This window comes from Emericellopsis cladophorae (assembly GCF_022114955.1).
Source record: "Emericellopsis cladophorae strain MUM 19.33 chromosome Unknown NODE_7_length_695568_cov_118_814649, whole genome shotgun sequence".
Classification (NCBI taxonomy): domain Eukaryota; kingdom Fungi; phylum Ascomycota; class Sordariomycetes; order Hypocreales; family Bionectriaceae; genus Emericellopsis; species Emericellopsis cladophorae.
Window position 1 is genome coordinate 300,283 of NW_026250932.1, and position 16,237 is coordinate 316,519.

At 54.2% G+C, this 16,237-nt stretch overlaps 4 protein-coding genes across 4 annotated transcripts; 2 read left to right on the top strand and 2 right to left on the bottom strand.

The window, feature by feature from the left end:
* Window positions 1-286: 286 nt before the first annotated feature.
* On the bottom strand, window positions 287-1,078 carry J7T54_005576 (uncharacterized protein; the record flags this gene model as incomplete). Its single annotated transcript, XM_051504010.1, has 1 exon — window positions 287-1,078. One exon carries the CDS (start codon window positions 1,076-1,078, stop codon window positions 287-289), a length of 792 nt encoding a protein of 263 aa, XP_051364403.1.
* Window positions 1,079-1,938: 860 nt separating this feature from the next.
* Window positions 1,939-9,428, top strand: J7T54_005577 (Phosphatidylinositol 3-kinase-like protein; the record flags this gene model as incomplete). Its single annotated transcript, XM_051504011.1, has 4 exons — window positions 1,939-2,012; window positions 2,079-2,146; window positions 2,202-8,911; window positions 8,967-9,428. The coding sequence occupies 4 exons, from the start codon at window positions 1,939-1,941 to the stop codon at window positions 9,426-9,428; spliced, it is 7,314 nt and encodes a 2,437-aa protein (XP_051364404.1).
* Window positions 9,429-9,690: 262 nt separating this feature from the next.
* Window positions 9,691-11,532, bottom strand: J7T54_005578 (MFS transporter; the record flags this gene model as incomplete). The annotated part of the gene is made up of 7 exons (XM_051504012.1): window positions 9,691-9,864; window positions 9,932-10,090; window positions 10,155-10,277; window positions 10,332-10,761; window positions 10,813-10,938; window positions 10,989-11,072; window positions 11,129-11,532. 7 exons carry the CDS (start codon window positions 11,530-11,532, stop codon window positions 9,691-9,693), a joined length of 1,500 nt encoding a protein of 499 aa, XP_051364405.1.
* Window positions 11,533-12,545: 1,013 nt separating this feature from the next.
* On the top strand, window positions 12,546-13,895 carry J7T54_005579 (uncharacterized protein; the record flags this gene model as incomplete). The annotated part of the gene is made up of 4 exons (XM_051504013.1): window positions 12,546-12,875; window positions 12,932-13,111; window positions 13,159-13,414; window positions 13,858-13,895. The coding sequence occupies 4 exons, from the start codon at window positions 12,546-12,548 to the stop codon at window positions 13,893-13,895; spliced, it is 804 nt and encodes a 267-aa protein (XP_051364406.1).
* Between the last annotated feature and the right edge of the window lie 2,342 nt (window positions 13,896-16,237).

Below are 16,237 nucleotides of genomic sequence, written 5' to 3' on the forward strand. Positions count from 1 at the left end.
CATCATGTATGAGGCATAAGTACATTGTCTGATTTGATGCATATGAATATGTTGGGACATGGCATGCCGGAGTAACTGCCTGATGGCACTGTCGCGGTCGTGCATATGGAGGATGAACCCACGATGTTGAGACTGCTGTCTAGTCTCGAACAGCCTCGATCGACCCAGTTTACTGCCGGGTGAATGGCTGTTCAACAGTGGAGGCGAGTGCATCCGACGCGGCCGTGATGTTGAGGTTGTGAAATATCCTTGTTTAGGCAAAGACAGAGCCTATTGAGCCTTGAGTTCAGGTCTTAAAAGCGGCCATCTTGCGACGCTTGTTGCGTTCGTCTTGTTCGGCCAGTACCCTAGCAGTCAGGGATGCCGCAAGCGAGTTGTTGATGCCGTTTGTGCGCGAGTCGTCCTTTTTGGCAACATTCTCCTCGCCATGGTTTCGTTTTTTCGATTTGGCCTTGTCGGCATCGTCGTCCTTGGCATCATCGGCCTTGCGCTTCTTCTTCTTCTCGGACTTGTCCTTCTTCAGCGTGTGTGTTTGCCCAGCCGCGCGTAGGTCTTCCAGCCGCTTCTCGAGGCGATCGAGATCTGGTGGAGCGGTGGGCAGGATGGGGATGACGTTTTCCTGGGTAAAGGCCTCGGCGCATTCAGGGCATGCCTTCTCCTGTATCTCCTTGATGGCAACTTCGGCAAACACATGGCCGCAAGGTATCAAGTACACTGCCTTTATCTTGGGTCCCATCTCCTTCATCGATATCGGGCAGGTCCACTTGTCGCCTGTTTTGGAGAACTGTAGCTTTGCGACATCGCGCAACGACCGGATGCCCATCGAGGCTGGCGCCATCTCGGCGGGTTCATCCGCTGGCACAAGGCCATTCAACACAGACTCGTAGTTGTACAGGCGCCCTCGCCAATCTGACACGACCGACGCGAGATCTATGGGGGAGCCGCTCAGGGCGCAGTGCGTCCAGGCATGGCCCAGCGATTCGAGCGCGGTCGCTTTGAGTTCGGAAATCGTCGGGGCTCGCACAGCGTCTTTGACGAGCTCGCGACGTTTGGGAATCGAGCCACCGTCGTTACCCATCGCGCAATTTAAGGCGGTTGGATATTGTGTGGCTGGTTCGGATACCGTGTTCTCGAAGTTTGGTTGCGCTCGTGATGTGTGTTGTATGGTTCACTTGTTGGGCAGGAAAGGTTGTTCCGACCTCGAGGGCGATTACTGTTTGTACTGTGCTGTGCCACTGTGCCGACCTTGGTGGGGCCCAATCCCTGTCAGACTGTCAGTGCCCAGGGGACGTCCAGTCCTAACTGCGCTGGGGCTGCCACTGAACGCTAAATCACTTGGTACAAAGCTTGAGTCAAAGCACAAAATAATATCTGGCCCCGTTTAATGGCTTGACCCGATGATGGAACTTCTCTCTTAACTCTCTTCGTTTCAAATAATTTTTCCAAAGCACCGTGACGATCTGCAACAAGGAACATCGACCGTACGTACATGAAAAGACAAGCTTCGCTCGTGGTGCAGACGCCCGAAGCCGACAGCCACAGAACGATCCAGTGTTTCTGAACAATTGGCTGGCACGTCCCGCGCTCCACAATTCTCAGCACTGCAGCTCCAGTCGTCCATCCGCCGGACCTCCAACCGCCGGACCTCCAACCTCGAGAGCCTCGCACACCTCTAGCCATCATCAACGCCATTGCTTTCGGTGCAGGCGACCCTCGGCCACTCGATACGACGATTCAAAGGGCGGCCAGGGCGCGTTGTCTCCGCCTTGAACGACTCGACAGATACAGTCGCCCACGGTGACACCTGCGGCCTGAGCACCTACCACGTCAATACCCCAAACTTCCGACGGCGCGCGCGAACGAAGCGACGAACACCTCACCACTCTCGGGGCGACACATGCGTCGCTGGTATATATAGTATAGTCGCCCACGGGGAGGATGGCGACGACGAATCCTCAGCAGCAGATTGCCCTGGACCGACTCGAAGTCATTACGCGCGGTCTTCGATCCAGGTACGTCCCCCACGTCCCTCACCCTCATGTTCAACTCGCCGCGAGATGGATACTAAAGAAAGCCAGGGCCAATGATGAAGTACGCAGCAGGGCTGCGTTGCAGCTCCGAGAGCTTGTCGGTGTCTGCCATCGAGGTAAGCGCATGCGCAACGTCCCATTCTGAAGAGTCCCTCGTTACTGACTACCCAGACATGAGCAATGAGAACTTTCAGGCTTTCTTCGGTGCTGTTAACAGAAGCATATCGAATCTGATCGCGCACGGTAACGACTCATACGATCGAATCGGTGGCATTTACGCCCTCGATGCCCTCATCGACTTTGAAGGCGTCGAAGCGTCCGCTAAATACGCTCGTTTCATGCAGAACCTCAAGACGATCCTCCGAGGAAAGGACATCAATCCCATGCAGCTTGCTGCCAAGGCACTGGGAAAGCTATGTCGACCTGGCGGTTCTATGATCTCCGAAGTGGTCGACTCCGAAGTCAACACCGCCCTGGAGTGGCTGCAGAACGACCGAGTCGAGGAACGCCGATACAGTGCTGTGCTTGTCCTGCGCGAACTGTCCCGGAATGCGCCAACTCTCATGTATGGGTACATGCCCATCATATTTGAATGGATATGGATCGGTTTGCGCGACCCGAAGCACCTCATTCGCGTCACCTCTGCCGAGACGGTCAGTGCAGCCTTCAAGATCATACGAGAGAGAGATCAGAGCATGAAGCAGCAGTGGATGAACAAGACGTATACCGAGGCTAAACAAGGCCTGCGGTTGGCCACTGTCGAAAGCATACATGGATCTCTGCTGGTCATCAAAGAGCTACTCGAGCAAGGCGGCATGTTCATGCACGAGCATTACCAGCAGGTCTGCGACATTGTCTTCAAGCACAAGGATCATCGAGATCCCACCATCAGGAAGACTGTGGTCATCCTGATCCCCAACCTTGCCAATTACGCACCTTCTGAATTCTCCAAGGCGTGGCTTCACAAATTCATGGTCTACCTCAACGGTATGCTCAAGAAGGACAAGGAACGCAACGACGCTTTCTTGGCCATCGGCTCCATTGCCAATGCTGTCAAAAGCTCCATTGCGCCGTATCTGGACGGCGTGGTCATTCACGTCAGAGAAGGGCTCAGCGTGGCATCTCGTAAGAGAGGGACCGTGGATCCTGTCTTTGACTGTATCAGTCGTCTGGCAGTCGCGGTTGGGCAGACTCTGAGCAAATACGTGGAAGCTCTACTGGATCCAATTTTTGCTTGCGACCTCACACCGAAGCTCACGCAAGCGCTGGTTGACATGGCTTTCTACATCCCCCCCATCAAGCCAACTATCCAGGAGCGGCTACTGAACATGCTCAGCAAGGTTCTGTGCGGCGAGCCATTCAAACCCCTCGGCGCGCCCCAACCCAACACGCTGAGCTCAGTGCCAGTCATCACCAAAGACCCAAAGGATCCTTGGGCGTATGACCATCGCAAGGCCGAGATCAAGCTGGCACTTAACACGTTGGGCAGCTTCGATTTCCAAGGCCACGTGCTGAATGAATTCGTACGAGATGTTGCCATCAAATACGTGGAGGATGACGACCCGGAGATACGAGAAGCGGCGGCCCTCACGTGTTGCCAGCTATATGTTCGCGATCCCATCGTCAACCAGACCAGCCTACACGCGTTACAGGTGGTTGGCGACGTCATCGAGAAGCTTCTCACTGTTGGCGTTTCCGACCCCGAGCCTGGCATCAGACGCGTGGTGCTCGCCGCACTCGACGAACGATTCGACAAGCATTTGAGCAAGGCCGAGAACATCCGAGTCCTGTTTTTTGCCCTCAATGACGAGGTTTTTGCTATTCGAGAGGTGGCTATCTCGATCATTGGCCGTCTCGCCAAGCACAATCCGGCCTATGTCATTCCGTCCTTGCGCAAGACGCTCATTCAGCTGCTTACAGAGCTTGAGTATTCCGACGTGGCGCGCAACAAGGAAGAGAGCGCAAAATTGTTGAGTCTACTTGTCCAAAACGCGCAAGGGCTGATCAAACCATATGTCGACCCCATGATCTCGGTCTTGGCTCCAAGGGCCAGCGACTCGAATCCCAGCGTTGCCGCCACCATTCTCCAGGCTATTGGGCAGTTATCAACTGTGGGCGGCGAAGACATGCTGCAATACAAGGCCGACTTGATGCCCATCATCATTGATGCGCTGCAAGATCAGAGCTCCAACATCAAGCGTGAAGCGGCGTTGCATGCTCTGGGCCAGTTTGCCTGCAGCTCGGGCTATGTCATCACGCCTTATCTTGAGTATCCCCAGCTGCTCGAGCTTCTCCAGAACATCATTCGCAACGAAGGCCATGTTATTCCCCTGCGCCAAGCCACCATCAAGCTTCTCGGTGTGCTTGGTGCGCTCGATCCGTATAAGCACCAACAAGTGGAGGAGAGCAGCCCTGAGGAGCAACGGCGTTCGGAGCAAGGTCAAACTACAGATATCTCTCTGATGATGACGGGTACAACTCCATCAAACAAGGAGTACTATCCCACTGTGGCCATTAATGCCCTGCTACAGATTCTCAAAGACCAATCGTTAGTGCAACATCATGCTGCCGTGGTTGAAGGGATCATGAGCATTTTCCGCACTCTCGGACTCGAGTGTGTCAGCTTCCTTGACAGGATCATTCCGGCTTTTTTGACGGTGATAAGAACGTCGACAAACAGGAGTCTGGAATCCTACTTCAGTCATCTGGCTACTCTCGTCGGCATCGTCCGCCAGCATATCAGGAACTACTTGCCAGAGATCATAGTTGTTATTCAGGAGTACTGGCACACATCCGCTGCAATGCAGACGACAATCTTGCTTCTCATTGAAGCAATCAGCCGTTCGTTGGAGGGTGAATTCAAGACTTACCTAGCTGGTCTTCTGCCGCTGATGCTGGGTGTACTGGAAAAGGACGGCTCCACAAAGCGCATGCCCTCGGAAAAGGTACTGCATGCATTCTTGGTGTTCGGTGCCAGTGCAGAGGAGTATATGCATCTCATCATGCCAGTCATTGTGAGGACCTTTGAGAAACAAGGCCAACCAGCGTCAATCCGCCGCTCCGCTATTGATACGATTGGGAAGATCTCCCGACAGGTCAACCTGAACGATTATGCCGCTAAAATCATCCACCCATTAACACGTGTGTTGGATGCGGGCGACCCTTCGCTACGCAACGTGTCCCTTGACACCCTGTGTGCCCTCATACAGCAATTGGGTCGGGACTATCTCCATTTTGCCGGAACTGTGAACAAAGTCCTTGCGCAGCACCAGATTCAACATCAGAATTATGAGCTGCTCGTCAGGAAGCTCCAGAATGGCGAAGTGCTGCCGCAGGATCTGAGCTCCGAAACGCCATTCGTCGAAGTGGTGGATGAACCTGCCCTTGCCGACATTCAGGGGAAGAAGCTGGAAATGAACGCCATGCACCTCAAGGCTGCTTGGGGTACGCACGGCAAGTCCACCAAAGACGACTGGCATGAGTGGCAGCGCCGTTTCAGCGCGACACTGCTGAGCGAGTCGCCGAACCATGCGCTGCGAGCCTGCGCTTCGCTGGGAGCAACATACCCGCCGCTTGCACGCGATCTCTTCAACTCGGCGTTCGTGTCGTGTTGGAGTGAGTTGTATGAGCAGTTCCAAGAAGAGCTCATCCAGAACATTGAGAATGCCATCAAGTCTGAGAATGTGCCGCCCGATTTGTTAGGACTCCTGCTCAACCTGGCGGAATTCATGGAACATGACGACAAAGCATTGCCCATTGACATCCGGGTCCTGGGAAGAGAAGCTGCGCGCTGTCACGCATACGCCAAGGCACTGCATTACAAAGAGCTCGAATTCCTGCAAGACCAGAGCAGCGGCGCCGTGGAAGCCCTGATCTCCATCAACAATAATCTACAGCAGTCAGATGCTGCCATTGGTATTCTGCGTAAAGCGCAGCTGTACAAAGATGGAATCCAGCTGCGCGAGTCGTGGTTCGAGAAGCTGCAACGGTGGGATGAGGCGCTCGCCTTCTACAACAAGCGCGAAGCCGAGATCCCTGAAGATCAGCCTGTGCCCGTCGACGTGGTCATGGGCAAGATGCGTTGCTTGCACGCTCTGGGCGAGTGGGATGCCCTGGCTGATCTCACTGGCACGGCCTGGGCCAATTCCTCGCTCGAGGTGCAGCGCAAGATCGCGCCGCTGGCGACAGCTGCCGCCTGGGGTCTCGGTAAATGGGATTCGATGGAGAATTATCTGTCATCACTCGGAAAGTCTACGGCCGACCGAGCATTCTTCGGCGCCATCCTGTGCCTTCATCGCAATCAATTCCGGGAGGCCATCAACAACATTGCCATGGCACGTGAAGGCCTAGATACTGAACTCAGCGCCTTGGTGACGGAATCATACAACCGCTCCTACGACGTTGTGGTGCGTGTTCAAATGCTCGCTGAACTGGAGGAGATCATCGTCTACAAGCAATGCGATGAGAAGAAGCAGGCAACCATGCGCAAGACATGGGAGACGCGTTTGAAGGGCTGCCAGCGCAACGTGGACGTGTGGCAGAGAATGCTGCGCCTGCGCGCCCTAGTTATGGCCCCGAGTGAGAATCTGCACATGTGGATCAAGTTTGCCAACCTCTGCCGCAAGTCAGGACGAGTTGGTCTGGCGGAGAAGTCGTTGAAGCAACTGATCGGTACGGAGCAGAAGCTTGAGGGCATGATCCCGTATTGGGATAACCAGATTGCCCCGAGGGAAGTGCTGAACCGCATCCCTCCTCAGGTCACGTACGCCATCCTCAAGTATGAGTGGGAAATTGGCCAGCAGCCAGGTCATCGCACTTCGGGAACGGCTGAGAAGACGCTGTACTGTCTCCAGAGGTTCTCCAATGATCTTGCCTTGCGTCTCGAGGGAGCTAGAGTCCAACTCTCAACGACGACGGGAAGCGAAAACATTAGCAGCGACTTTGCCTTCCAGGAGTACGTCGACCCGGCCATTATGAGCGAGCAGACCAGGCAGACTTTGGTCGATCAGACTACCCTTCTGGCGAAATGCTACTTGCGGCAGGGAGAGTGGATTATGGCGCTCAATAAGGATGAGTGGCAGGACAACCACTCGCGAGATGTCTTGACATCGTACTCCGAGGCCACCAAGTACAACCCGCGGTGGTACAAGGCCTGGCACGCCTGGGCTCTGGCCAACTTTGACATTGTCCAGCGGGCCGTGGCGCTCAATGATGGGACACAGCTGTCAAGGGCTGATCAAGCCATGCTGATTGACCACGTTGTGCCTGCAATCACGGGCTTCTTCGAATCCATTGCTCTACTCCAGGGCAGTTCGTTGCAAGACACGTTGCGCTTGCTGACACTATGGTTTGCCCACGGCGGCCACCCCGATGTCAATGGTGCAGTGGCCGAGGGGTTCTCCAAGGTCAGCATAGATACGTGGCTCGAGGTCATTCCTCAGTTAATCGCAAGAATCAACCAACCCAACCGCCGCGTGCAGCAGTCTGTGCACAACCTGCTGGCTGACGTTGGACGTGCCCATCCCCAGGCCTTGGTGTACCCTCTGACAGTCGCAATGAAGTCATGGAAGAATACCCGCCGGTCGAGGTCGGCGGCCATGATCATGGACAGCATGCGCCAGCACAGCGCTACGCTTGTTGCGCAGGCCGAGCTTGTGAGCAACGAGCTCATTCGTGTTGCTGTTCTGTGGCACGAGCTTTGGCACGAGGGTCTGGAAGAGGCTTCCCGTCTATACTTTGGTGACCAGAACATTGAAGGCATGTTCGCGACACTGGAGCCGCTTCACGATCTGCTGGAGCGCGGGCCGGAAACCTTGCGAGAAATCTCGTTTGCGCAAGCCTTTGGTCGCGACTTGAAGGAGGCCCAGGAGTGGTGTCAGCAATACGAGAAGAGCGGGGACGTCAACGACCTGAATCAAGCCTGGGACCTTTACTACCAGGTATTCCGAAGGATCTCGAGGCAGCTTGTGCAGGTGAACTCTCTCGAGCTACTGTACTGCTCGCCGAAGCTTCTCAATGCCAAGGATCTGAGCCTGGCTGTGCCTGGCACCTATCGCAGTGGGCAGCCTGTGGTCAGCATCACTGGTTTCGAGTCGACGTTCACCGTCATCAATTCGAAGCAACGGCCGCGCAAGTCCACCTGCAATGGCAGCGATGGGAACCAGTACGCCTTCCTTCTCAAGGGACACGAAGACATTCGTCAAGACGAACGTGTCATGCAGCTCTTCGGCCTATGCAATACCTTGCTCGCCAACGACTCGGAATGTTTCAAGAGGCATCTCAACATTCAACGCTTCCCTGCCATTCCGCTGTCGCAGAGCTCTGGTCTACTGGGCTGGGTACCCCACAGCGACACGCTGCATGTGCTCATCCGGGAATACCGCGAAAGCCGCAAGATTCTGCTCAACATTGAGCACAGGATCATGCTCCAGATGGCCCCCGACTATGACAACCTGACACTCATGCAAAAGGTCGAGGTCTTTGGCTATGCACTCGACAACACGACCGGCCAGGACCTCTACCGAGTGCTCTGGCTGAAGTCAAAGTCGTCTGAGGCGTGGCTAGAAAGGAGGACCAACTACACCCGGTCCTTGGGTGTCATGTCGATGGTAGGTTACATCCTGGGCCTAGGTGATCGACACCCGTCCAACTTGATGCTCGACCGTATCACTGGCAAGATAGTGCACATTGACTTTGGCGACTGCTTCGAGGTGGCGATGAAGAGAGAGAAATACCCAGAGAGGGTGCCGTTCCGACTGACGAGGATGTTGACGTATGCCATGGAAGTGAGCAACATCGAGGGTAGCTTCCGTATCACGTGTGAGCATGTGATGCGCGTGCTACGGGAGAACAAGGAGAGTATCATGGCGGTACTCGAAGCGGTATGTGTTTTGCCCTGTACTGGTGCGTAATGGCCAGTTTGCTGACAGACACTAGTTCATCCACGATCCTCTGCTCACGTGGCGTCTGACCAACGCCGCATCACCAACGGGTCCCAACTTCCGCACCGAGACCGAGGCAACGGCCGCCGTCGTGCCAAACGGCGCCCGTCCTCGCCGCCAGTCCATACTGGAGAGCGACATGGCGCCGTCGGAGCTGCTTGCCGAAGGCGTGCCTCTGCCATCGCGCAGCCGCGCACGGACAAACTCTACCGTCGCCACGAACAACACGGATCATACAAACGGCTTCGTGAACGGCATGGCGCCCGTGCAGGAAGCCGAGAGCCAGAACGCACGTGCGGTCGAGGTGCTCGATCGCGTGCAGCAGAAGCTTACCGGGCGCGACTTTAAGACAACGGAGGAACTCGAGGTTGTCGCACAGGTGAACAAACTCATCATTGAGGCGACCAAGTTGGAGAACCTCTGTCAGCACTACATTGGATGGTGCAGTTTCTGGTAGACGCCGTCCATCGTGTCTGACGCACTATTTCCGATTCTTTCCAGCATATACTGAGCGTCAATCTAGAGAGGGGGTTGGATGTTTGGTGGTAGATATCCAGGCGTTTGCGGGATTTGCGGTATAGTAGTCTACTTTTACCAGGCGTACAAGGGCATGCTTGGACGATGGGATGTAATGATGTATAATATGCGACAGCGCTGTACTGGTATAGTTGGTCTATTGCATGGATGCTTACTCTATGCTGTTGAATTGCTGACTATCGTCAGTCGGCGAGGAGACGGTCCTGTTCTTCCCCGCTTGTGCGTGGTGACGCGCTGACTTGTTCGCCATTGTTGATCCCCATGGCCAGCTCACGTTGTGTATCCGTCTCTCCAAAAAGGGCGTCCATGTCCTCCAGTTCGCGGCCCTTGGTCTCCGGGTAGAGGAACCAAATGGTCTACCGGCTTGTCAGTGGATGCTAGCATGATGGTGAACATGGTTGGGGGGGTGGGGGCGGGCCTTACCGGCGCACAGGCAAAATTCACGATCATGAAGAAGAAGTAAATGCCGCTGCCAAAGGCTGCATTGCCGAGTGGCCATATCTGCGACACGATGATGGAGCCGAGCGCGCCACCGGACGCGGCAAGGTTGAGACCTCGTGCGCGCACGGACGTTGGGAAGATCTATCAGTTCGTCAGTGCAAGATCAGGCATAGTAGAATGGGGTGTGGACCTCTGAGGAATAGACCCAAGCCGCAGGGCCGAGGCCGAGGGAGTAACCCATGGCGTAGACGAAAATAAACATGATGCAGATGACATCTGCCGGCTTGTTCATGTTGTCGGGGTACATGAGCGGCAAGGCGCCATTGATCTTTGGCTTTTAGCTCGACCTGCAGAGGGGAGAATAGCTTGGAGGAGTACTCACCAGCATGGCGACACCCATGATTACTGCACCGAGTACCAGACATAATCTTCGTCCGAGCCTGTCGATGATCCACATCTCTACGACTGTCATGCCTATCTTGAGCGTCATCTCAATGGCACCAGCCATCAGCGAGCTCTGTACACTCAGCCCTAGATTCTGGAGCAGCGAGGGGAGATAGTATTTCATGGCTGCGGCGCCGCACATCTGCGCCATGAACTGCAGGAGGAAGGCCCGCCAGAGACGAGTGAAGAGTGCCGGATCTCGAAAGAGTGAGAAAGTCAGGCGTTTGAAGGACGAGAATGTCGGGGGTAAACGCGTCGTGGAGGTGGAGATGAGGTGCAGTTCTTGTGTGGCGATCGAGGAGGGGCGCAGAGTATGCAGGATGGCTTTGGCCTCATCTTTGCGGCCTTGTTGGACGAGCCATCGTGGTCTTGCTTGTGTAAGTGCCGTGGCGATGGATGGTTGGGAGTATGTGACTTACGTCTCAGGTAGGAAGGGCAGCCCTAGGAGGAAGATGGATGCTGGAATGATTTGGAAAAAGATGGAGAAACGCCAGCCCCAGAAGTCTCCCGATGTCGTCTTCCAAAATGACATGCCATAGCCGACCCTGGGAAGATTAGTCGATGGGTACATTGAACCCGAGTAGGTTTATCCCACCATAGACCGACTGCCATGCCCGCGATGAAGCCGACATGGTTCATCGTCACGAACTTGCCTCTTTCCTTTGCCGGGGAAATCTCACTAACAGGATGTATTAGCGTGTGCTGGAAAAGGGGCAAGGGGTTTTTTAGTCATACCTCTGATACAGAGGCACCGTCGTGCTAATGATACCAACCCCCAAGCCACAGGCCAGTCTGCCAACGACCAAGGGGGCCAGACCTCTGGCGGCCGCCATGCACCACATTCCGATAACCATCACCACCGTACCAATGGCAGCAGCACTCTTGCGCCCAAGCCAATCGGCCAGGGGATGAGCAAGGAAGATGTAGCTGAGCAGTGTACCGACATAGTAGACGCCGGTGATGATACCGCGTGTGGATGGCGGCGGATCACGAAGGGTTTTGCTGAAACCTGGGTGGACGAGAACGCTGGAGAGGACGCCGATGTTGTAGCCCCATAGAGAGGCACCGATGGCGAGGTGAAGGCAGATGGCGTATAGGAGGGGATGGCCCCTCAGGCGGAGTGCTGGCTTCACGTTCATTGTGCGCGGGGGGGGGTTGAGCTCGGTGATACAGCTAGTTTCGAGCTCGGCAAAGAAGCTTCAGCCACCGAAGCAACGTCGATACAAATCAGGTTATCACGCCATGAACAGTATGAGCCTTGCAGTCGAGGCTTTGAGAGGTGAGGAATGAGGAACCCCAAGATGGTGTACTGTTGAAGCGAGCGACTGGAGCAGCGGAGCTCCATCATCCACGGACCATGAGTAGATCTTATCTTATCGATAAGATGTCGCCGCTTTTAGCTGCTGCCAAGCTGCCAAAGCCGACGCTGAGAGCTTGAAACTCGGCCACGTGGGATCCACAAACATCACGAGCAAACCAAGCATGTTCACATGCAAACATACCGGTACGGCTAATAAGGGAGAGTCGGATCACCTTGCTCTAGTTTGGTCCGCCATATTTTCAACCATCCCGCCTGCATTCACCCCAGGTTCATCCCGCTCCAGCTACGTCAGAATGGGCTCATTCCTTCAAGTAGGTTCAAGTAGGTTTCAAACTTTCAGCCACCGCCGACTGGGACAGCTTCCTCATTTGCATGAGGGCTCAAACGTGGTTGGCTTCATCTTTCATTTTTCAGCTGCCCAACCTACTAGTACCGTAGCCTTATCCTCGGGACATGTTCCAGCCCTCCCCCGACTCCCGCTACGGATTAGACTCCGACCTACACGGGTTGAGAACCCAATGAATCACCGTGGCTTGATCCGGTGTGGCATGCTCGCAAAGCTGTAAGCTTCCACGCCAGCTGGAATGGCACTCTCATCCAGCCCGTCTCCAGACGAGGCCGAACATGCCATGGCTGCTCATGGAAGAGCCAGGCCTTCCACCTAGGATCAGCCGACCCTCATGCCAGAACCAGACTGTGCGACGCTCCCGCCGGCGACATAAGTTCAAGCAGGACCTCCCGCAATCCGCAGTAGGTCATTAGACTTTCCAGGTTCTTGAATCAGTCAGAAACCGTGCACCCGGACCATAGCAAAAGTTACCTTCTCGCACCATGTCGACCAGCGAAACTAAAGAGATGACCGGCAAACACCGTGAAAAGGAGAGAGGGGGTACTTTCCACAGGGTGGCCTATTTTCTCCTTCGGATGAGCGAGCTTGTTTGTGCCGTCATTGTGCTTGCAATCCTCGCTCGCTTCACGTACCTTGTTGGCATCGCCCGGGTCGACGTGCAGGGCCGTATTGTGTACGCATTGGTCATTGCGTCTATCGCTACCGCCTTCTCGATCCTCTTCTGCCTGCCCATCAACGCCCTGTCGATGAGCTTCCCGTTCGACTTCATCCTCTTCGTTGGCTGGCTCGTTGCGTTTTCTCTACTTGCATCTGTGTGTAACCCTGAATCCCTCTTCTCGAGACGCGATGCTGACAATGGTGGCAACAGGAATCCAGGCACTGCTCGTCAGGCTGGTACAACAACTACTGGGGTTACTACTGGGGCCGGTGGTGGCGGACTGGCCCTGTCGGGACAGTCGCTGTTGGGAACACTGGCTGTGGCTATTGGAGAACAACGCTCGCTTTCTCCTTTCTGGCGTCCATGGCTCATCTGCTCAGCTTCATCTTAGTATGTCAGAGGTCGAATGCTTTGGGCGAGACTAATCTCGATGGCAGGGCATCTACGTCTTCCGCACGTATGTCAGAGTCAAGGACACTGTCGCCACCGCAAAGAGGCAGGCCGGGAAACTGCGAAAGTATGTGATACACCCCTCGCAACGTTACCGTCAGCAGATACTCACCATTTCCACCAAGATCGCATTCTGCCACCCACCTAGAGAATGGGACCAACAGAGCGACCTCAACGCCGCCAGGGACCGCTGGGACGGACAATCCGCCAATGTCGACAGTCCCTCGAGACCCTGCTCAGCAGGTATAATTTCGCGCCGAAGATGCATCTTTCCATCACAATGGTGATCAATGATAAGAGTTTCTTGGGACGTCACAATGTGAATGAGAGGGGTAAGCTATCTGGTGCCTTTCCCCCTTTTCAAATACGTCGGCGGTTTGTGGGTCTTGCCTTTCGGAGCATTTACTGTGATTGCTATTTTTGATGCTGTCCGGTGGTAATACTGAATTCTCGATTACACTCGATGTCTGCTGCTTATGCTTCATTCACTTGGTTCGCCTTTACAAGCTTCAAGGGCCGAGTACGTTGACCAAGTGGCCGTAATGGATGAAAGCCCCCCGCCCCCCCTTTTCATATCGATCACTGAAGGACTTTATTTAATTACCTTGTCCTATTCTAACTCATTCTAATATAAAAATCGTTGGCATGTCACAGTCCAAGCTGAGCAGGCGCGCTAACCCCATTAGTGGACGACCTCTTGTCCGAGCTTTTGTTACACGACTGAAATTGGCATTCAATATGAACATAAATCCAATCAACACCGCTCCGTCTCCTGGTTCAATATTTCACACGGATCATGACCCCACGATGCACAGCCATGAACTGAAGGGAGCTGCGAACAAGCGATCCTCTACTAAAATGAATTACATCCAAGGCGACGTCAAATCGAACCGCGTGGTCCATGGACGACGCCTGGAACTTCCCTCCTCCTTTCTACGACAAGTTGTCGAAAGTATGGCTCAGCCCTCTAGCCCTATCAAGAGCTCGAACGACGGAATGCTCAGCAATTATTCATCGAAGCCCGGTATATCCGAGACCAGTCATGCCCGTGCTAGGCGAGGGGAAAGCTGGACTCTCGACGGATTTGCGAAGGCGGGTGGCCCTGACATGCATGATATCCGAAGTGTGAGTACGGAGGACGCTATTGAAAGTAACGTCCTGCCAAGGCGCTAGTAATATCACTCGTTAGCAAGAGACAGTAACAGTACACTTTCACTCGGACAGCTTTTGCCAGTAGTGGAAGTACCGTCAAAGTAGCTGTGTTACACTCTTGACTAGTGCCTCCTGAGCCGAGGACAAGTCTTTTGAAAGCGTCATCCGAAGCTGCTGGTTTTGATCTACCGTGAACTGATTGAGCAAGCCTGCGAAGCAGCTTGCGAGTGTTTACATAAGTAAGGAAGCCACGTAAGCTTGCGTTATCATAGGCGGAAGATCCCCCTACATCATCCCAATTTCATACAATCTGGCTCGTCCAGGGGGCCGTCGTGAGGATCTAGGATTTGGTTGGACAGGATAGGAACTCTTGATATTCTTCCCTTTTGCATTTTAAGGCCTTAGCATCCCGACAACCCAGCATACAGCAGGGTGACTTGAGTCCGAGTTTTGCGAAACCCATGGGCTGGATTTAAAAAGACTTCCATTTTTGAGCCGTATTTCTTGTCGAGCTATCCGATCAGGCTACAGAGCGCTTCGCGGCAATCCATGACGAGATAATAAGCGCGCCCGTGCTTCAGGGATATCGCTAAAAGACCACATATTGTTCGACGTTGATGGACCGTCCTCTGCTGCTTCGAGCCGGGGTCCATGCATAAAGGAAGGTTGCTTGTATCATAGTAGCTCCTGCTGAGACTGCTGATGATGCAAGCGTGGTGTTGTACCCGACGTTGGGGTGCTGGTGTGAAACGAGGTCAATTTCCTGATCCTGGGCCGGAACGTAGGTAGGCCGAATTGATGTAGGGCATGCTCAACTGGGGACTTGAGCATCGGCGCGGAAGAAGCTATTATCAGAATGACCTCTTCCATTCGAAGCCAAAAGTATATCGGTATCAGAGTCCGGAACTTTTCCGGGGAAGCAAAGTCCAACGTGTGCATCTTGACAAGCCGTATGATGACGGTAACAGTCGCAACCAGGCCAAGCGCCATCAAGACGGTAATGAGACACCGTTCCACTGTCGATCGGTTAAGCTTCCAGATTAAGAAAATTGGCATGATGGCTAAAGTCAAGTCGCCGAATAAAGCAACTCCTTGCAAAGAGGTCAGCACCATGCAACATGGATCAATTTCGTGGTTGATAACTTACCCACCGACGCGTAGCCACATATCCAAATCTGCTGTGCACTTAAGCACCGCGCATCTGGAACCTCTTCCCAGTGGGCATTGATTGGTCGACACTGGATGAGCTGGAAGATTTCAGTGCCGATGATGCAGGCAGCTTGAATACCAATCGTTGACCAGATGATTGCGCGCCACGCCTTGGTCGATGCGAACTTTAGAAGTAGACACCCGACCGAGATCCTGGCGAGGGCAGGCACCACAGTTGACAGTAAGATAACTACATAAACATATCGAAGGGTCTTGACGCCCTGCTCCGGAGATACATCGTAGCTGTGGCGTCCCAGCCCGGACGCAACACTTGCTATGAAAAGTGAGTAGACGACGACTTCGACAAGCTGCACTCGGATCAGCGTCTTACCTATTCATCTAGATTGTCTTGTACTCACGACAGCGACTGAGATGGTGTAGTCTGAAGCATCCATTTTGAATACCGGGGTTACGCGAGTGTAGATCCGCACTGAGGACACGATAATGGCAACGATGAGAAAGGGCGTGACGATAGCCAGAGCCCGCGGTCCCAGCGAGTCGTGCGGCAGATGAGCGTCTTGATCCATTAAGGGCAGGACCAGAAACAATCTGGTCAAGACTCAGGGACGAAAGGAGTAGCTCTCTGGGCGCTTATATTGGTAATGATACGGGGGATGGGATTGATTGGAATTAGCCTCAGGCAAGAGTAAGATAGCCTGGGTCTCGGTTGCGTGCGATCTTCATCCAGAATTGCATCATGCAGAA